We start from the raw sequence: 23,005 nt of genomic DNA on the forward strand, positions 1-23,005 counted from the left end.
ATCCATTTGACACTTGGCAGCACATTTTCTTAAACCCTTCTTTCCTCTGGCACGTTGAAATCATGAAAAAAGCACCCAAGGGCCAGAACCACACTGCACTTCTGTCTCTGTGCACTACTCTGTGCTTTCAGTAGCAATACCAGCAGTAGTGCTGAGAACGGGTGACACTGAATTAAGTCTTAAGGGAAGCAAAGCTGTTCGTAGGGATTGAAAGTGGGCAGGAAAGAAGAACACAAATCTCTCCAGCCCTACCAAAAATCCCGGAGTCCTTTTAATCCTTAATAACAATTAAAATATATCAGTGCTCTGTCCTTTGAAAATATTAACCTTCAACCTGTGAAAAGGAGAGCCCTACTAAAAAAAATGAACAGCCATAAAATATTCACCCCCAGGCATCTTGGATTAGGATTCTGACACAAGAGTTTACAGAAATTCCACTACCTCCTACCATTACTGGCTTGAAGATATCACCTTCCAGATAAAATGTCTCAGAACTGTTCATCACCTTTATGAGACACTTAATGAGAATGATCTGAAAAACTTGATTCAAGGTTGCACATCACCCATTGCAGGGCAAGTACCTGATGTATAGATTTCTGCTCTGGCACAAGAGGCTACCAGAGTAACTGTATGAGATACATACATACATGCTCAAGGTAGATTTCAGCTGAAAGTCTGACACGCCCAAGAGATAAAACAATGTCTCTTACTTGTCCAGCCTGGTGTAGAAGACTTGATAATTAAATCTCTTGAGAAAATAGTCTTTGCAGAAAAAGACATTTTTTCCAATCTTGCTCAATCACCTCAATCCAGTCATTCCATAAAACCTTTTGAAAATCAATATGCAAACACACTGAGCAGCGTGAAGAAGAGAAGGTTCCAAGGAGACCTGATAGTGGCCTTCTAGTACCTGTAGGGGACCTACAGGAAAGCTGGGGAGGGACTTTTTAATAAGGGTGTGTAGGAGCAGGACGAGGAAAAATGGCTTTAAACTGGAAGAGAGCAGATTTAGTCTAAATATCAGGAAAAAATTCTTCACTGTGAGACTGGTGAGACACTGAAGTGGGCTGCCCAGTGAGGTTGTGGATGCCCCCAGCCTTGGAGCATTCAAGGCCAGCCTGCACGGGGCTTTGAGCAGCCTGGTCCAGAGGGAGGCGTCCCTGCCTATAGCTGGGACCTACATCATCTTAAAGCTCCCTTCCAATCCAAACCACTCCTTGATTCTATGGTTCATTTCCACTATCCTATTATAGTATTACTTTAAACACACTATTATCCGGTAAGAAATTACTATCAGTAGCAATTTCTTAAGTTTGGATTTCTTGATAAAAGTCTTTCCTGCAAAAAAAATTAAAAAGCAATTTACGATTAAAGGAGTTTGATATCATTAATTACCATATAAAGAACAGGAATCTGATGAAATAAAATTGAGAATTCTCAACTTTTAAGTTCAACTTCACCATTTTCATCAAGAACAACTGCAACTTATGCATAAGTTACTTCAGAAAAATATTCTGAAGTATATAGAAACAAGAGAGCTAACCCTGCATTTTGATCAAGCCTATCTCCTGTGAAAAATGTAGTGAACCACTTCTTATGGCTAAAAAGCACACCAGCACCTTGGTCTAAATCAAGCACTGCTTTTACAGGTCAGACTTTGAATCTCTGCATTCACGTATGCATTTTTTTCCACAGGGAACCCAGAAAGAAAACTTCGACCAGGACCTATACATAGGAAAACATGATAAATTAGTCCTATTTCTGGAGAGGAAAAAAAAATTACAACTGTATAGTCAAAGAAGAACTTGGGTCAGTTGATGATATGCACAGTAGAGAGGGAGGGAAATCCAAATATTAAAAAAAGCCCTGAAACTGCAGAAGTGTTTAAGCATTTGCATGGAAGGCATCTTGCACTTCAGTATACTAGAACAGGAAATACTTCCAGTTGAAACCAGTTGGACAATCATATGCATAGACAGAAACAAACTGTATGGTAACAAGAAACCTGAATTTCAGTTGTATGTATTTCTAGCATTTACCTTAAAAAGCCTGGGGAAAACATCTGCTGGCTGTCCACGAATAACAAACAAACGTGAATTCAGTTTCCGTAGATTGGCATCAAGATCCTCAAGACACTGAAGCAGAAACCTGCAAAAAAATGGAAAGAAATGTTTGGTCTACCTCAGAAAGCAAACAACTTTACAGTAGAAACAGGGATCAAGAGGAATAGCCCATCTGTTATCAGATTTTCCATATTTCATGCGTATTCTGATGATGCATGCATGTCCACATCCTAGTTACACTTAGCTTACAGTAATTCAATAGCTCTTATTAAGCAGCACATAATTGAAAAAAAATCAAACTGAGCTCTCATTCAAGTTTTCACCTCAATGCTATTCAGTTCTGGAACACTTTAAAACATAATCAAGTCTTAACTGAATCTCTAAGTGTCTTGTCACCCTGAAGGGGGAAAAAATAGCACACCACAAAAAAAGAGACAATCAGCTATTGGCATACAGCAACGAAACTTAATCCAAGTGCCCCTTACAACACAGGGGCCTGAACTGTTACTAAAAACAGCATGTCAGGAGCCTAGATGGTCAGAAGCACGCCTTCGGCCTTCACTTACAAAAATAGCTCTCTTTCTAAGGAGAAATATCACAAACCAGCTCTACCCTCCCTCGCATTTGTAATGAGCAAATCAGGAAACAAGAAAAAAAGGGGAGAGAATGGGGTTCTGCAAATCTGCACGTCTTCAGGTCAAATGGGCATTTGCACAAATGATGTTGAGGCAGATCTATACATCAAAGAATTATTAGTGGATGCAGTAACTATAGGTAACTAATGGTGAAGATTGTTTGGGGGGAGACAAAAAAAATTGACAAGAAAACTGCAGCTGGCAGACACTTAGAGACGATGGGGATACTCAGTTGAGCATCCCAGTCTCCTCACCAGCTCAGTGTTTTCCCCACAACGTTATCTATGTGATAAAAGTAAGGTTTTAATCAGGAGCTGTTCAAACCCTCTACCACGATGATGTTACTGTGCAGCAAATCACGTGCTGACCAGGGCAGCTGCTAAGTTTTGTGCATGCATGTGTCACTGGATTCCCCACTATCAACCAAAAGCGATACCCTGAGAGGCAAAGGAGAGACTTTCCTGCTGGAGGCCATCATTCCTATGAGGACCTGCCACACCACCACTACAGGTAGGTGGCACAACAGCTTGAGACCAACTGAGGGGCAACACTGCCAGGGTGGCTCTGGGGATGTGGCAGCACAGGTGCAATTCTGTGGAGCTGCATGTGCCCTGTGTGGTACCAAGACCGGGCATCCACCAAACAGGACCACCAAAACACCTATTTCACAGAGCAGACTACAAAAAAAAAAATAACCCATTGCAATTAAAATGCTATAGACTGTAAGATATAACATACACAACAGTTGAGAATCTACTGAAACTGTGAAAGACGACTTGTCTCCCCCCTTACATTTTTAAGAGTTTTTACAATAGATAAGTGATGACTAACACTTTTCCCTTAAAAAGTTGGGAGGTAATGTATGAAAAAAATAGTATGCACATGACCAAGAACTGCCAGAAATGTATGGCTTACTTGACCTGAAAGGGTAACATAAGCAAGTGACAGAGGAAGCAGGTGTGTAAGAGCACAGCAGCTTCTTTTCTGACAACTACGTTGTGTTTAATGACAGGGAGAAAAAATGATGCCCAATTCTCACTTTGCTAAATTTTCATCCGAAAAAGCCTCCAAGGCAGTTAGACGATGAAGAAAGATATGCTCTATCTAAAAAGAAACATCTGTATAAGAAGTCATTTTAATATTAGATTCCAGACTAGAATTGCATACGCTTCTACTTAAAGAGAATGCGGGCCCTAAGTTTGTAAGCCAAAGTAGCTTCCAGGCCTACTCTAGAAAGTACAGAGTGTTGTCATACAGAGTTGTTGTCATTTTTGTTTTAAACTTGGAATCACAGTTCTTGTCATGAATTTTGTCCATTTCAATCTTTCTCAGTCTTGCTTCCCAAGAATATACACGTTGACAAATTTTTCACAGACCCCCACTACAAACACAAACATTAGTGTCCCAGGTGGCTTTGGAATGCTACAGCAGATTTATTTCTGATTTTAAACTTCAAATCACAGAATACAGGGGAAAGGTATTAAAGGAAACTGACCAAATAAAATGCTCACGGCTATTTCAATGCAAAAAACACTCTCAGGAAATCATTTTCTCCTATCCTATCTACATCTCACTTCCCCCTGTTTTCTCAACCCACTTTCTTCCTAACAAACCACAGCATACAACTTTAGTCTGGACTGACACAAAATCCTATTCAAGAAGATTACATGCACTGACCCAGTCTTCAATTCACATCCAAGGTCCCTAAACTTGCCCTTAATACCATTTAATCTCTATTTTGTTGGTTTTCTAAATCTTCTCTACTATTCCTACTATCTCTCTATCTCCATAAAACTTTCACGTATGTAAAAAACCAACAGTCTAGACTGGAGTTGTCAAATACATGGAGGAAGAGAGAGGGGAGCTGGGGGGGGAGGAGGGAAGAAATTACATACTCTGCTATCTCCTCTCACCCAAACAAAAACAGAAGCAAATCAAGTCCTAGCTTAGGCTGCACGACTGTCACTGAGAACACACTGTTCGGAGATAAAGACCAAATTAAGCCCTAGCGACCCTGTGGTATTTGTAGTAACAGCAGTGCAAAAGAACACTGCTTTTGAACTGGAGAACAAGGGTTCAGTTTACAGCAAATGATTATTCAGAACGATCGTGCAATTTATTAAGCCTATTTGAACCTTCCATCTGGTCCAGATGTTTTTAACAAGATGTGCTGCAAGTGATGAAACTAATCTATTTTGTTTTCACCAACCATATTCATGCAATACCACATCTGAAGGGCATTTTCTCATTAAAATTTGAGAAATTTTATTAAAAAAAAAAAAAACATTTATGTTGGTTTTTTTTTTTTTGTTTTTTTTTTTTTTTTTTTTTTTTTTAAATTTACTTATGTAGAGGCTGTGGCATGTCTTCTATGAAGAAAGGTTGAGGGAACTGGGCTTGCTTAGCTTGGAGAAGAGAAGGTTCCTGGGAGACCTCATTGTGGCCTTCCAGTATTTGAAGGGAGCATTGAACAGGAGGGGGAATGGCTGTTTACAAGGGGGGATAGCGATAGGACAAGGGGGAATGGTTTTAAACGGAGGCAGGGGAGGTTTAGGTTAGACATTAAGAGGAAATTTTTCACTCCCAGGGTGGTTACACACACTAGAACAGGTTGCCCAAGGAGGCTGTGGATGCTCCATCCCTGGAGGCATTCAAGGCCAGGCTGGATGTGGCTCTGGGCAGCCTGGTCTGGTGGTTGGTGACCCTGCACATAGCAGGGGGTTGAAACTCGGTGATCATTGTGGTCCTTTTCAACCCAGGTCATTCTATGATTCTGTGATTTTCCTTGCTCAATTAGAAGCAGTAACTTAAGAAGGCTCGTTTCTAGGCAGGACCACCACTAATAAATTTGCAGTTGAATCAACAATTCATCATGACCTCAGTACCCATCTTTTTCACGTATACAGAAGTTCAATTAAAGGCATGCTAACATCTAGTTTTAGACGCATCTGGGCACAAATTACTTTGAATTTAAAGTTCTACATTTCAGGATTCCTGTTTTTATCTAACATGCACTTACGTGAAAGGAAACTGACAGTCATACCAGCTCCAGCAACAAACTCCAAGCCCATCGCTTTCCTTAATATTGGCATATAGAAAGCATTATAATGCACCCCTTAACAAATCAATGTTCCATTGATAACGTACACATGTATGTCAGGGAAGGAGTAATAAGGTATCTACAACATGCACCTCCCCCATATTAAGCAAACAAAAAACACTAGAACATTAATTCTCAGCACTCTACACACTGTTACAGTGCATCATTATGGGATCTGGAAAGAACAGTTACAGAACTACTTTCCAGGTTCCACTTTGAATGGTAGCACTTAACTACACGTGAGCATGGTGGTTCTGAAGAACCAACTCCATGCATGAGTACAATGCAGGACAGCAAGATGCGGGCATTTTCCTCAACTGCAGGCATCTAAACAGAATTGGGAGCAGCATTCTAGGACAGACAGCAAACCTATTTGAGTTTTCTCACCAAAACCATCAAAAATATGTTCCCTCTTCAGCTTAACATACTTCAAAATTAGTCTGGAATGAGCATGAAACCCTCTAATCTCATTAAAAAGTAATCTCTCTTCAGTATATGAACTCCTGGAGCAAAGTTTCCTAACACCAGCTTTGAAGTAACAGCTACTAGGCTTGAACTTTATTATACTTCTCTCCCCAAGTGTGGCAATTAGGAGCTATTTAAATAAATCGCTCCCTATAGTAACAGGTCATGTGTTCCTGAGTCTGCAATCTGAAACAACTTTGTCCTCTCAAAGTGAGAAAGCACTTCCTTTATCACTTTGACTAAATATAAGCAGCGCACAACCTAACTTAGTTAAAAAGGCTGAACAGATTACTTCAGCAGGTAAGAGCATCAACCCATGTTTCTTCAGCTGAACCGAGCGTTCCACCCCTCTGCTAATGCCAGGGAGCAGGAAGGGGCTGACATGAACTAAAACTTGTTCCATTCCTCAGTCACTAAATATTTTACCTATGACTGCACAAATTCCAGCAACCCATCCAAAATACTGTTGAACCAGTATTTCCGAATGCCTCCTTTCTAACCAATAGTTGTCAGGCCAAGTCCTTAATTTCCATCTCTCCAACAAAGAAAAGCAGAGTCACACAAGAGATTTGCAGCACTGTGGCATTCAGTCACCACTTAGGCTTTGTCTCTCAGCACTATGTTTTGCAGCCTAGTGGTCACTGCCATGATTTTCCTATTCAATTTTTCTTCAGCTTTTCTATCAGATGCCTCTTTCATAAAGAATGGGATTCAATAAAAAGAGAGAATATTACGCACTGCAGAGCATCAACCACACCTTTCTATTTGAATGAGTACAGTTTGCAGCATTAGGCTCCGACTGCATTAACAGATCGTGTGAACATGTACCTTTACGCATGGAGAGAGATTTGGCCTTTCATACACATCTTCTGTTTTTCCCTACGCTCAGTTGGATCATTATGAAATTCCAGTATCACTTAGGTAAACACACTTCTCCGATTAGCTTCTACAAGATTTCATCTAATACTGCAACTGTAAAACACTGAGAAGTACCTCAACTTTGATATATTTAATATTTTATCAGTGCGTTTTCCTGTTTACCACTAACCAACGCATCTTAGACAGTGCAAGCAGTATATTCTTATGAAACCATAAGAAGATTAAGCTCAGACAGGATTTAATTGTTATGTACACTCCACAGCATCCTTTGGCAGCTTGCCATAGCAGTATTTTCCTGTTACCAAATCAAGGTCACATAGAGGCACATCTTATTATATTACATTGTTTCAATGAATACAGTATATGACTTAATTTCCCAAAAAGATACACAGTAATACCTTTGCTAGTGTGCTTATACACAAAAGCAAGAAAAAGTTGTCTTTATTCAACAGGGGATACAGAAGTGAGCTGGCCACAGAGCTAACTAATCTCCTTCAGATTTGCCCTATAGACAGCAGAGAAAGAATGGCTCCTTCACAGTGCAACTCCGGGCTTCAGCGCCTTTCATAACTTGGTATGAGCTGATCCATGCACAGACCAGGAACTGCATCGCTGGCCTTTTTTCTTCTGGGATTGACAACTGTTATTATCTCTAAGCCAAAGCAAAGCAGCGATGAATGAAGGAGACAAGATGCACCCAAGCCCAAGTAGAGCTGTGGTATGCATAACTGATGTGAAATAAGCTCTTAAAGAAAAGCAAACAACACAACGACACATTAAACTCCTCAGAAAAGGTTGAAAGAAGGGGTTTCAAACAGTAAGTATTGCTTTATAGTGGTTAACCTCAGCACATGTTCAAGTTGAGTCCTTCTCAGTGGATCTTCTGGAAGCTAAGCAGCAAAGACCATCTCATCAGGCTGGACATGAGCCAGCAGTGTGCACTTGCAGTCCAGAAAGCCAACAGTATTCTGGGCAGCGTTAAATGAGGGGTGGCCAGCAAGGAGAGGGAGCTGATTGTTCCCCTCTACACGGCTCTTCTGAGTCTCCATCTGGAGTACTGTGTCCAGGCCTGGGGCCCCCAGTACAGGAAGGACATGGAGCTCTTGGAGCGGGTCCAGAGGAGGGCCACTAAGATGATCAGAGGGCTGGAGCGCCTCTTCTATGAGGAAAGGTTGAGGGAACTGGGCTTGCTCAGTTTGGGAGAAAAGAAGGCTCCTGGGAGACCTCACTGTAGACTTCCAGTGCTTGAAGGGAGTGTATAAAGAGGACAAGGAATGGCTGTTTACAAGGGTGGACAGTGATAGGATGAGGGAGAATGGTCTTAAACTGAGATATTAGGAGGAAGTTAGACATAAGGAGGAAATTTTTCACTCACAGGATGGTGACGCACTGGAACAGGTTGCCCAAGGAGGCTGTGGATGCCCCATCCCTGGAGGCATTCAAGGCCAGGCTGGATGTGGCTCTGGGCAGCCTGGTCTGCTGGTTGGCGACCCTGCACATAGCAGGGGGTTGAAACTAGGTGATCACTGTGGTCCAGGCCATTCTATGATCTCACATGTGGAGTTGGGTGAAACTACAACTACAACATGCAATATCATTCTATTAAATAAAACAACAAAATAATTTGAATCTAATCCAGCTTATGCTAAGACATAGATCTTCTATTTCCTTCCGTACCATTCTCATTAATTTCTTCACAAGTGAGCTACCTTTTCAAAGGTAGCACTAGCCAAAGGAAAGGAGTACACAAGAGATGTCCTATCAAAGGTGTCCTAATTCAAGAGACATGCATAACCTCCTCAAAAGCAACCTATATTTGGCTCCTATTTTGTGATCCCTACTTCACAGCAAATAGCATAACTAGTCTTTGTAAAGATCTGGATCTGAGCTCCACACTTAAAGAACACCTATTACTCCTCCAGACTCATTCCCATTTAACAAGCAACAAGCAACTCAAATTACTTGTTACAAAGGTCAGCTTTCTGGTGATAAGAGATGATCAGGCTCACAGTTCAAGTCTCTTCTCTACAGTCTTCCACTCTAACATATGCACTCTGTGTTCACTTTTCTCCAGCTTCATAATCCCAATCTGCTGAAGTCCTCATGACTTAATTCCTTATGCTGACTCTTTTCAGAATGAAACTACTTGGTTCCATAGAAGAAAAGTCAGGAGCAAGCAGCTATATCTGCAATGTGGACAGCTGAGGAAATAGAACCTAAAAGCAAACTATAAAATGTAGCTACTTGACAGTACAGCCATGTTCACGCTTAAATAAACTTACAGCTCCCTATTCTCATGTACCCACATAGCCTTATTTAAATGAGCTGCTCATAAGGCTTCATGTAATTAAACCAGAGCCGGCCTTATTTTTATTCCTGTCACTAAATAAAGTAGTTCAGTCACATTACTCTCCAGAATCCACGCTGTCTATGAGAAAATAACTGCCAAGGCTCGTTTCAAAAGAATAAGAGGGACTGAAGCTCCAGCGAGGCACCGTCCCGCAGCCTGATTCAGAAGGACAAGTCCCATACTGAGCCTCACTTTAACAGAATTTTTAAAACTTCCCTTACATTGAAGTAAGCTTTATAAGGTTACAATTATTGCTAATAAGATTTTATAAATTTTACCAGAAAAAGAAACAGTGAGTAAAATAAATATATTTCTCAACTACACCATATATAAATCACAAGTCTCTGGTTTCCCATACCAGAACAATTTATTATATCAATTAGATAGATTAAGGATAGAGATGAAGTCAACTAACATACACAAGAATTAGCAGAATGCCTGGAAGACAGAAAATATCTGAATTTCTTCATCAAAAGCAACCAGATTTCACCTATTGCTGGCCTCATGCTGGTCAGCCATTCAGCATCATCCTCACTTCCCACTGCTACTCCAATGAACCAGCATGGCCAAAAGCTTCTGAACAAGTTGTTGAAAACTGACATCTCATCTAAATACAAGGTAAATAAACAGAAATCTTTTCACATTTCTAAGAAAAAAAAAAACACAGGAAGAATCTACATTTTTAAGAAACATCAAAAGCCCCATCTAATACTGCAACTGTAAAACACTGAGAAGTACCTCAAATGTGATACATTTAATATTTTATCAGTGCGTTTTCCTGTTTACCACTAACCGACGCATCTTAGACAGTGCAAGCAGTATATTCTTATGAAACCATAAGAAGCCCCAAATAACAGATTTATGGAGCTGCACAAATTCAGAAATATTCTTTTGCGTCCCCAGCTCTCTCCTTGTATGAGCAAGCAATGGTTCCCTTCACTCCGCAGGGGCCTTACATATTGAAGTCAGAAACTGACAAAAAGGATGCACTGAGCTCAGTAACGTAAGCGCTGGCATACAAACCAAAACATAGTTCATGGGATAATAGCTGAAATAATAAAATCGAGTAACATCTAGCTAAACATCTAGCTAAACACTATCCAACCTGCCTGTTGGTTTAGGACCAACACCAAGGACAAGGACCAACATGTAATACTTCACTTAAAGAAACTGAATTTAATTCATCTAAAGTTACTCCAGCATCCACTTAACTGTACTACATCACTAAAAAGTTATAGTCAACCATCTCTCAAGAAGATGGTTCAGATGAATTATTTTATGAAAAATGCAGTCTTTTTAAGAACTGGCTTTTTTCTATTTTAGCTGTCTACCCATTGCTTTCATTTGAAGCAAATGAATTGCCAAAGAACAACATTATCATTGATTCTTGACTGTAGAAAGAATAACGGCAGACAGCTGGAAAACAAATCCTCCACACTATCAGTTTTTTCCAGTTTGCTTGTGCCAGGTTCAGAATTAACAGCACCACAGAAGATGCAGAAGGGAGCGCTGCCAATGTAAACACACAAATGGAAGGCACAGGACGGGACGCTCTAAGCCCACCTTCCCAAACGTGGATAACTTTCAATGAAGACAAAGCGCTTAAAAACCAAGAAGTACAGTGAAATATCAAGCAAACTGCTGGCATTCCAGGAAGGAGATGCCTCTCTTAAGAAACCATGTAGTATTTTTTTTGCTTTAAAGCTGTTTCCATAGATGAAAATGATAGGGGAGCATTCGTAGCCTCTAAACTAAAAACTTGCTTAATCACCATTGATGAGTATTATTGCTATGCAGAGCCTCGCACAAGAGATTTTCCTTCTTCACTGGAGGTCAAACTGAAGGAAAAACAAACCTTATTTGCTTTAATCCTCACACTTCAAGGTGAACGGAAAAAGATAAGGAGGGAAGAAAGAAACAAAAAGAAGCCTCCAAACTCCGCAGCTTCCATTACTGCATTGCTCATAACCTGATCATTTCCTTATGCCGTTTGTAAGAACATTTCAGTATGAATCAACAAAAATAGTTTCTTAAAGTAGGTCGTTGCTGCAGCAACCAGTTGGCTGTTTGGACTACTCCCTGCCACAATGACCTACTTTTCTAGTTATATGTAACTGTTATAGTAGGAGCTGTAATTCTAGTTCACTTCCGAAGGGTTGCGAGAGGATTTATAACTTGCAGTTGAACTTTATTCCTAACAAAGACAGATAAAAGCTGTGAGCGTTTACCAGAAGCAGATGGGTTCTGTTCCTATGTTGTATTTAGAAGCGCTGCCACCAAAAGGTTAAACGAAATCTAATACTCAAAAAGCACCGAGCCAATATGCAAAATTGGGAGCTGACAAAAAATAGAAAGGGAAGCTGTCAGAACGAACAGCTACTTGTGAATTACGTGTTCCAAGGCAGCGCCAATGTCTGGCAGCACTCTTGCTATATAGACAGGCTGCTCAGAAACTAATAAACTCCATCTAGAGCTGTGATTAAAGATCATTTTAAATCTGCACAAAAGGCAAAAAACTTCTGTCAATGACAGGTAAACTAATGCATTTCTGAACCTTATTCAACCCTGCAGGAAGGGTGCAGTAGGAACATACAAGGATACAACCAAACCCAGGAACTAACACTGAAAAGACTTAACTCCCTGCTTGCTGTTGCCATGGATGGGCATTATCCTTACAACAAAGGAAAAAAAGATTACCGGTACTCCACTAAACTGTATCCTAACCTCGAGGAGAAAATAAAGATCATCTTTGTAGTGCTAAGCTCACAGAGATTCACATTTCAATGACACTGACTTGCACAGAGGTATTTTTGATCAGCCTATATAACCCCAAGTTCAAAAGCTTACGCTCAAGTTATATTTTATGAGGTAAGCACAAGAAAATATCACTTTCAAGGGGAAGTCTACACAATCCAACAAAAGGCAAGCTATGTATTACCACCCAGCACATCCTAATTAAAACCTCAGTTAGTAGAAAGGTTCTGACACACATCTCTCATACTACAAATGCAAAAAAACAAAGCACATGCACCACATTCCTCCAAAGGCTACTTTACCTTAAGTTGTCTGAAACATTTTAAGTTCAGGAGGATGAAAACCAGAACCGATGACAGCAGCACTGCAAGTGGAAAAGTTCTTGAATTTTCTCTAAACCTTCATTTTTGGAACAAATCACATGTAATGATTGTACTCCTGCAAATATTATTCTCCTCAAGCAGAACATTAAAGAAATAGAATATAAATATTTATTTACCAGCACACTGGATGAGCAGTACAACAACAGCCAGAGCATCTGCAAAGACAGGATTCTGGAAGAAGGATGTAGCAGTAAAAGATAAAAATGTAAAATCATTTAAAAAAAAAAAAAAAAACAACAAAAAACAACAGAAAGGCTGTTGCTGCAAGAGCAGCATTTGATCACTAGTAATGCTGCTCAGGTTGAAAGTCTGACCTCCACTGCCAAAACTGCAAGGTCTGTTGTGCTGTCTCCTATAGAAGAATCACAGAACTCTGGTAAGACTGTCAGTAAACGCAGAACTGAAGAAGATTTCTTTGGCAAACTAACAAGCCTCAGAGCTGGCAGTTAAAACAAGTATGGTGGGGATGTCATGAATGTCACCCGACAACTATTCATGAGAAACAAAACCAAAATGCAACCTCACCTCCATCCAAAGACCCCTCTGAAACTTGGATGACAAAGATATTTTATTTTAAAAGCGCATCTCAACTTTTCAATTTATGGTCATGCCTCTCCCATGAGAGCAATAAGGAAAACACATCCATCGCCGCTAAAAGCTGTGTTATTCTCTTTGTATATTTAAGACAGTTTTAAGAGACAGTCACTGAAACCCAACCAGACACATAAATACACTCATAGAATAAGCCATTTGTTTATTCCCAAAAATGGGAAATTTGAGAAGAGGGAAAAAATAAAAAAAAAAGATCCCTTGATACCATGGAATTTATTAGCAAAAATCAAACCTTCAGCTCAGAGAAAACTCACAACAGATCACCACAAAGATTTTTCTCCATTCTTCAATTCATCCAATGTACTGGAGAACAAACATAAGCTATTTTTAAGGTCAGCTGCTCTATGAGCTGGAGTGCCACAGTTCTTTAAACATTTCTCCTGTACTTCAGAACCGCAGAGATTGCAAAACTGAGATAAGCTTGCCATGGTGGTGCAGTGCATAGCATAACTGTGACTGACACCACGCTCAGCATGAAGCGGCCTACATGGAAGAGTTACCTATCAGTGTACTTGTTTTTCCCCTATAACAGCTGCCGTCTCACTTTTCTCTTGATCCTTCTTCTGCTATTCCAACACAAGACAAGCAGCAGTTTATCCTTTACCTACAAGGTAAGCAGAGTTGGCAGCTTCATTAAGAAAAAAAAGTTCCACAACTGCTGGCACGCATAGGCTCTCTACTGCAAAAAGAATCAACACATTTCCCAGACCATGGGTTCCACACTTGGGAAAAGGCATCACATGGTCAGTACTTCCTTCTAGCACTTGCACATTTACACAACCCAAGCTGCAGGACATTAGGTGCTTGATGTAGCACCTAGCTCCACACATTACAGAATACAGCAGATTACAGCCAACATAGTTACCAACCAAACTTTTCAAGTGCAAACATGATGAAAAAGAAAACAAAAATCTGAGTATTCATAACAGGAGCTGTTTCTAAGTAGCTCATGTCATAGGTATTTCCTCTCTGTTAGCAAAGAATCAATAACAATCCACATTCATGTTTTACAGCTTCCACATTTGAGCTTCTGGATCTTTTTTCCCCACCCACCCAATATTTCTGGTTTTCATTTGTAAAGGACAGGAGTTTGTATCCTGGGAGGAATCAAACCCACAGCACGAGAACTTTGCAGCTTTCCCTTTTTGTGGGTGCACAAGCCACAGGCATACAAACTCACGCTGCAAGATGTTTGTGACTGAACAGGAGAGGAACCAAAGAACATGGAGGTAATGGAAGTTTTCAAAGCAGGTCCTGACTTCCTGACAGGAAGAAGCAACGCAGAACTCAAAAGCAAACATGACATGCTCATCACTTCAGAAATCAGATTTGCTGGAAATAGTTACTATCCTGATCAATGTCCAACTGACAAAGTCCCTCCCCTCTCTGGTATTTTGAACAAGTTCCATCCCATAGCAACAAATCTGTTGCGTTAGCACTTTTCAAGAAATCATAACCAGCAGTTTTGATACTTGAACTGTTTTCTGAAGTCACAGTATGAAATCCCTATTTCCTACTCAAGACAGTCAATACAGACATTCAGATCTTTCAAACACTAATGCAAATTAAAAAGAAAATAGATCTCAGTTCATCATTCAAGAAAAAAAAAAAAAGCATATTTTAGTAAGTTACGTCAACTGTAACTCTGCTACTGTCCCCAGCAATACCTACAAAGCTAACATTTTCTTTCAACTGTGAGCAATTAGAGTGCTCATAACTGCTCCAAAAGTATACAGACTCTTGCTGCACTTGTCTCCATTTACACACTCAAAACATAACTCTGCAATATGACCTATTTTCCCTGGTCCTTTCTGCACTATCCTTTAGTATCCTTTCTCCCTGTGAAAAGCAACAGTCACATGCACATTAAACTCCAAAGTAATGGAAGCAACTGCTTAAAGATGACCTGAAAAATATATGGAGGCTTTGGGGTCAGAAGAACATTGCAATTATAGTTCACCTGTTGTCCTAGATTGCAAAGAACCTGAAAGCCACAAGTACATGGAAGCACATGAACTAACCATGCCCCACGTTTAAAGCTGTGAAAACTTAAAGAGTGTTTCACCAAAATACCCCACAGTTCACACCACGCTAATCAAGTCCTCTCTAGGTGTAACCACAGGAACTGCTATCAGATCTGCTAAAAGGTAATATGCAACATACTAAGCCTATAAAACACAAAGCCACAAACTCTACATGGCTTATACAACCAATCCAGGCTTTAACTGACTTCTGCCTTTTGAGTCTGCTATGGGAACACTAGAATCACAAGAAGCCCTGAAGTGAAGGGTTTCTTTCAGTATACAGATTAATACATTACAGACCTCAGTGCCACTTCTACACTGAAAAAACGGCTGACTTCACCAGCAGCTTGACCTTCCTCCCATCTCTCGTTATATAACTGACCTGAAAGCCTGCCAGGAACTGAGTGGGTATGGAAGAGAACCACTTTCCTTGAAAATAAGGCTTTCATTCTGTAGATTAGCTGTCATAAATGAAACGGTTCAGGTGGCACAATGTGAACAGCTCTCCTGCAATATTTGCATAATGAAATACTTTTCAAGAGTATCTGCTATTTGTAGCATTTAAGACATTTTTCACAGGCTGGAGGGAAATACACTTTCTTACATGAAAATTTAAGACAAAGGAAAAATTTGTCTTCAAGAACTGATGCAGAAATCATTGATAATGACACATGTTTATCAGTTAAAAACAAATCTGTATTCTTGACTGCATAAAAAAGCTGTCTGCACAGATAGCACTTGAGTGTGGTTTCTCATCCTCTCCTTTCCATGACCAGAGGACATAGCAGCACAAGCTACGCTACACCCGGGGAAATGGCTGCAAGTTGTACCAGAGGAGGTTTAGGTTGGACATAAGGAAAAACTTTTTCTCTCAGAGAGTGGTCAGGCACTGGAATGGCTGCCCAGGGAGGTGGTGGAATCACCGACCCTGGCAGTGTTCAAGAGGCGCCTGGATGAGGAGCTACGAGATATGGGTTAGTTTGTGGTAGCAGTGGTAATGGGAGGATGGTTGGACAAGATGATCTTGCAGGTCCTTTCCAACCTTGTGATTCTGTGATTCTAAGCTACAGCCACACTACCTCCCCCTAATCAAGTAAAGAATGCAGTTTATTGATACTTCAGTAAGACAAAAAAATTCTAGTCCCAAAGAAGACAAGTAATCGTATGGACTTGTTTCTAGAGCACATCTCCCTTGATCTCAGTCACAAAGTCCATATGCTCCTATTACATATCAAGAATAATTTACTCAGATCTTCTCCTGCAGTGTTTAAATCTGTAGATCCGTAGTATAAAACCTTTAGTTTTTTTACTTGAGGAATTAGATTCCTGCAAGATTCTTCTTGCAGCCACCAAGCACATTGTATAAAGGCTGACTAGAGTCATTCTGGCCTAAAATCACCACCCAGAAAAAACAATGTATTGAGCACTTTATGTAAGATTTGGTTTGCAGTACCACCCGCTCTCCCCAGAGCAACCAGCACAGACTTGCCTCCTGGTTTAATAACAGTTACGTTACAGAATCTGGTGATACAAAGCTATTCACCATGAGAAACAGGCGAGCATAGGGTAATTTCTCAGCCAGCAGAGTTATTTCTCACCTTCTGATAGCACAATAAAAAAAAGAATAAATTGGCTTTCTCCTCACACAGTTAAGAAGGCCAGTACTTATTTTCAACAATAAAACTTCAAAGGGTGTCAACAAATGGAGACACCACAGAAGAAGTCAATAATCACCTTCTGAAAAACACCCAGTGGTTACCACGCACAAACGTCACAGGCTACAGTTACACTGTCATCTCCATCCCCAACCAAGCCATGGGAGGAAGGCAGCTGTCCCTCCCACTCCTGCCTCTCCACGGCTACCACCACCACCACCTTGTTGTGGCACAATCTAATCCTACCAAAAGCAGGCATTAAGCTGTCCTCGACAGCCCAATGAGCTAACGTGGTTCACTAGAGGGCTGCGCTGGCAGAGGGTGGAACCAGCCCTTTCATCAGCAGTGCGGGATTAAAGCTGCGAGGACATACGTCAGCACGGCTCAGTGACGTACTTTGCAAATTGCAGGACTAAATCATGTGACATTGAAAACTATAGTGGGAGTCGCTGCACTGTGGGCATTTTTAGGGTAGATGCGCCCTTCTGGGAAAGAGGGCAGGTGGGCAATTTACAGGTAGGATGCAGAGTGTTTCCCCAATCTAACAGGAGGTACCGTAATACTCTAACCTAAGCGAGTGACCTCTGAAAACAAATTACTACTCCAAAATAATAGACTTAGAAATCTACAGGTTAATCACCCTCAATTTAAAGGGCTGGCTGAACAAAAGCTCTGCAAGTTACGCACTGAACGGGCACCGATACAACCTGTTGAAAGGCACGACAGGTATGTCTGCAACAGAGCACGAAAACCCTGCTTCACCTGAGGACCTCGTAAACATGAGCTAGAGCAGCTGAGATCGGCTCATGTAAAAGGAACCCCAAGAATCTACAATATATATATAAACTAACATTTCTCCCGAGGCTGATGCACATCTAGCTTGGTATGAGAAGGACCACAAGTCTTGTCATCTATGTGTGTACTTTAGACGACTGCCTGGATGTTCAGTATTTCATAAATCAAAGAGATTTTAATCCTAAGCGTCAGACCATGAAAACAGAGGGACATTCACTGAATCAGGCCTGCTTATTCTATGCGAGAGTGTTAGGAAAAAAATTGTCAATAACATTATTTCGAATGATTTCAGTATTAAACTGCACTCTGTCTGCCTGTGTATCTGTTCAGATAGGCAAAAACCGCGTATTATCATTTGTTAAATTTGGTGAAATGCTCGGTGTGGGAAAGCGAGTTTGTGTTTGTGTACCTGCTAAAACTGCTAGGGAGCATCCAGAGGGCAAACCACTTCCTTCATGACCTGAAACTATGGGCGTATTCTCAAAACCAGATGTGAAGAACAGCAAAATGTGAATCAATGTCTCAAAAAGATGCTCAAGTATTAAATTTCCAAAACAATCTTTGATTTCCATGAATGGCAGCGAACATCCTGGAAATCAAACGTTTGTCTTGGTCTTCAGTTCGAGGTATAAGCATCAAAAACGATCACACCTCTTCCTTCTCCTAAATCAACAGGTCTAGCTGGCACAACAGCAACAAACTTAGTGAGATGTTGAACATATCAATATTCTCACTACTAGGTATATGAAACGCCTTATTTCTCTTCTTCTAAAAAACAAAGTTTTTGTCTCCAGGAATGATTAAATAGAGAAGCTCAAGGATTGGCAAGATTACATTATCCATGTTGTAAAATACACTACCATATCAAAAACATACATGCAGACTCAAAAAAACCAAACTAAAACCAGTCAATAATTAGCCAAAGTAAACCCTTATCCAGCAACTAACGGAATGTTTGCATTTCTTTTTCCATATTTTGATCAGGTGCCATTTTGTACAGAACTAGGGCTAAAGAAACCCTCCCCTCAGTCATGTCGCTCACACGAGATTCCATTCTCCTTAATACAGAAAAGTCTGTGAGAACATGCCAGCACATTTTTTCTTACATAGGTAATGGTTACTTGCTTGAGTATTTAAGTTACATTCTCTGCCTATTCTGCAGGCACAATTAGACGAACACTTGTGTCTGGTGCCAAAAGTTTAAGGGCAGTTATCAAAATCTGAGCAGTTTTCTATTTAGCATTTTTTCCCTAGCATTTCTCCATCACCTTCTTCCTCATACTGGGTAACCACTCTCACACAAGGCTTAGTCTGTGAATGACATAGGAGAAGTCATTACACAGGAAAAGCATGTCTCAATGGAAGTACGTCATCAAGATTTATTTAACAGCTAAGAGAATGAACAGTAAGAAGAAACTGAAGAGAACCAGAAAAATGAAACAAGTTGATGAAGGCCCTCATGTCTGTTACACAGCATTCATGATTTTAGAACAGGTAGGCTGCATGCCAGGAGAAAGGAGGTCAGTAAGGCCATGTGACTGCTTGGTAATTAGGCTTGCTCAATAGTGCAGTTACACAAAAATATTAGTTCATGAGTGTTACATGACTGTTTAAAGAGAAAAGTTCATCAGAAATGTATTCAAGGTTGCAAGATCTAAAACACATTTTCAAAATGAGCCACAACTGTTGAGTCTGCAGAGTAACAATATTGTTTCCAACAGAAGATAAACCCCCTGTTTTCCTAGCGTTCTTACACCATTTTCCTCATGTTCACTGTTAGTCATACCTCCAACAGACAAGAGTTTTGCTCAGGTCACTGGAACCATTAACTCAGCATAACATAAACTCTTGGTGTAAACCTACCCAAACCAACAAAAGATCACGGTAAAACTACCGCAAGAGATTAAATCTGACTCATCTTCCAAATGCTGAGAGGTTGCTGCTCCTAATCTCAAACAATATGCATTTTTGACCAGTGCAACACCCTACAGCACAGATATGCAAGCATCTTGCCAACAGTCATCCAGTGACCAAGGAGATAAAATGTTTGGTTATCAATTACAAGTGCAGAACAAGACTGGCAAGCCAAAAAAATCGCATCATAAGTCTCGGGTGTGCATGCTATGAGAGTGTGCATTGCCATCAGTTAAAAATAGCTCGTTAAAACCACTGGAACCTAAAACGGACCCATTCCAAACTACTAAGCATTCATTTAAATATGATTTGACGGTGTTCATTCTAACAAACAAAGCTCTGTCAGTCACCTACTTCACAAAAATTAATGTATTTCTTCAGACTTGGGGGGGAAGGGCTTACAAAACTGGGCTATGAAAGCAGAGGGATCTTCTAGTCAAAGCCATGTACAGCACGTGCCCTGAGCTGCACAAGTCCCAGGAGGCTGTCTGAAAAGTGCCTGGGATAACAGAGAGGAACTCACCCTCCTTCTGTAGGCCTCTGTTCATACAGAAAAACGGAGGTGGTGAGGGCTCCCCTCCAAAAACAGAAAACAGAAAAATCTCTCTCTTCTAGAAACACCAAACCAAACAACAAAGAAAAACAATCCCCCTATCCATCAATTGAAAAAGATAATTTTCTTCAAAAACAAAAGGCAGTGTAGAGACTGTCTTTTAGAACCCCAAAAACCGCAAAAGTGAACAATTTAGCCAAAGCAGATGAAGTGTTTTACACAAGGGTACTCAAGGAAGGCACTAGCTGAAGCTCATATTAAATGGCCACTGAAGAACCAGGTCTGCAGCACTACAGACATGAGCTTCCTTTCGCTAAAATCCAAGTTCATGTTCTGTTTACAAGGGGGATAGTGATGGCACAAGGGGGAATGGTTTTAAACTGAGACAGGGAAGGTGTAGGTTAGATTTTAGGAGGAAGTTTTTCATACAGAGGGTGGTAACGCACTGGAACAGGTTGCCCAAGGAGGCTGTGGATGCCCCATCCCTGGAGGCATTCAAGGCCAGGCTGGATGTGGCTCTGGGCAGCCTGGTCTGGTGGTTGGCGACCCTGCACACAGCAGGGGGGTTGAAACTAGATGATCACTGTGGTCCTTTTCAACCGAGGCCATTCTATGATTCATACCTGTTCACCATTCACAGCTCACAGAACACAACCCAATGTCTTGTTGTTATGTAGTATTTCAGTTGCAAAACACATCAGAAGCCTATGAAGTATTCCTAAGACGTGATTCCCTTAGCACCTAGGCCTGTTTCCACTGCCCGGGTTCTTTTAAAACTTAAGCACTGACCATACTTTGTCCATAAAGATCAACACTGCAGAGCATTAGGGCTCATTACGAGAAAGGGGTTCTTCCCTTCAAAACAAACAAAAAGCCACTGTGATGGAAATGTGTAATGGACCTCCGACATGGAAGAAACGATAACTGAAGTTATTAGTGAATGCTATGAGCCTTATTGTTGCCAGTGGAAGTGTCCATCCAGGAAAGGTTAACCTAAGAAACCTTAGTATTTCTATCCCCTGAAAACCAGAGACCGGACCACAAGTCGAATCCAAAGCGACAGAAGTCACGGGGTCCGAAACCATCCTCGAGGAGAACCAAGCGGAACCGAGCACGGAACCATCCCAACTCCGTCCCCGGTCATGACGTGGCGCAGTGCCGTCACGCCGCGCCCGCTCGGTCCGAGGCAGCGCTCAGCCCCGCGCCACGTTCCCGACGGGACGGGTGGTGCCGAGCCCCGCGGTCACCGCACGCGCACGGGGCCGCAGCCGCCGAGCGACGCCCGGAGCGCCCCACCGGGGCAGCCGTTACCCGCTCCTTATATGGCGCGCACGGAGCGTCCCTCGCCCCGCGCCGAGCCTCCCCGCACGGCCGCCCAGAGCTCCCCGCCCGCGGCCGGCCCCCACTCACCGCCAGCGGTTGATGCCCACGTTGGAGGAGCCGGCGAACCAAGGGTCCAGGATGTAGACGCAGCGCACGGTGTCGGCGCCCCGGATGCACTCCCGCAGCGCCGGGTTGTCGTGGAGCCGCAGCCCCTTGCGGAACCAGTGCACGGCGTTCACCCCCATGCCGTGCTCATGGCCCGGCGCCCGGGCGAGCAGGGGGCGGCCGCCGCCCCGCGCGGTGCGGGGGGCAGAGCGGCGCGAGCGCTCTAGGATCCGGCGGAGGTGGCCACCCGATGGGGACGCATCACCCCGCGGAGCCCCGCGGCTCGGCGGGAGAAGACGGCTCGGGGATGGGGAGCAGCCGCGCGCTCTCCTCGTGCCGCGCCGCCGACGGCCGCCACCTCGCCGCTCGCCCTGTGACTGCGCCTGGGCTCCGCCGGGCGCTCCGTCCCGCCCCTCGCCACCGATTGGCCGCCTCCGCCCCCACGTGACCGCCGGCCCTCACGTTTCTGAAGTGTGTTCGCTGCCGGCCGCGGCGGGAGGTGGCGCAGCGCGGCGGGATTCCCGCCCAACCTGGGCGGCGCGAGGGGGCGGCGGGGCGCGGGGCCGCTAGGCGCCTCGCGGAGGAGCTGCCGGCCCTCTGGGCGTTCGCCCGCCGACTGTTATATATCGCGCCCGGCGCGCTCCCGCTGAAGGCGGCGCGCATGCGCCGCGGTGCCGCGCTGCTCCCCTCGAGCGTCCCCCGCTTTCACCCTCACCCCTATCCCACCCCTCACGTCTCGCTGCGGGTCTGGCGGCACCGAGGCGGAGTACCGATCCCCGCTCCGCCTCCCCCGTCCCCACCGACGGGCCGCTTATGTAATGCCTACGCAGCCAGCCCAGCCCGCACGGCACCCACCCCTTCCCCTCCCCCAGCGGCGATTACAAAACTGCCAAGTACGCGGGCACAGCGAGGCTGCTTGCTAGTTATTCGTAACGCGGTGTTTGTTTGTAAGGTTGGAACTTCTCTCTCCGAGCGGCTCGGAGCCCGGTCTCTCGTCCCAGTCCCTGCCAGGGCTGAGGCGCCGAGCAGCGAGGCGGCAGTCTGCCGTCAGCTCCCCGCAGCCCTCCCTCGCGAGTTTCATAACCGCCGCTCCCCGAGCCGTGATCACTGCAGGCTGAACGACAGCTGCAGTGTGCCAAGCCCTGGGATAAAGCACCTTCTGACCGTACCTTCCTTGGTAGGCCGTTGGGCTGCGGGTCAGAAGTGTAATGGAAGGTGAAGAATATATTAATTAAGGTGTGTAAGCTCCAGAGGCTCTCTGAGCAAGGAGAGAAATAAAGCCATGGTTAATCAAGGATCTCACTCATCTCGCTGCTGTGCTCTCCTGCGGGTAACTTTCTGAAGGAGCACTGTTTGCTAATTGGGCTCATTTAGTGCAGGCCACGAGAACAAAAT

General features: G+C 42.9%; 1 protein-coding gene across 1 annotated transcript in view; it reads right to left on the minus strand.

Moving 5' to 3' along the window:
• Positions 1-21,765, minus strand: part of CRY1 (cryptochrome circadian regulator 1) — a 35,159-nt gene extending 13,394 nt beyond the window's left edge. Inside the window, exons 1-2 of the mRNA XM_042837763.1 lie at positions 21,593-21,765; positions 2,040-2,148 (exon numbers count right to left, since the gene is read on the minus strand). Coding sequence (XP_042693697.1) covers positions 2,040-2,148; positions 21,593-21,750 — 267 coding nt within the window. The 5' untranslated portion in view covers positions 21,751-21,765. The remainder of the gene's footprint in view (positions 1-2,039; positions 2,149-21,592) is intronic.
• Positions 21,766-23,005: the final 1,240 nt, after the last annotated feature.

The sequence above is a fragment of the Centrocercus urophasianus genome, unplaced genomic scaffold (assembly GCF_019232065.1).
Source record: "Centrocercus urophasianus isolate 14NV4802_14NV808 unplaced genomic scaffold, USGS_Curo_1.0 seq_73, whole genome shotgun sequence".
Taxonomy (NCBI): domain Eukaryota; kingdom Metazoa; phylum Chordata; class Aves; order Galliformes; family Phasianidae; genus Centrocercus; species Centrocercus urophasianus.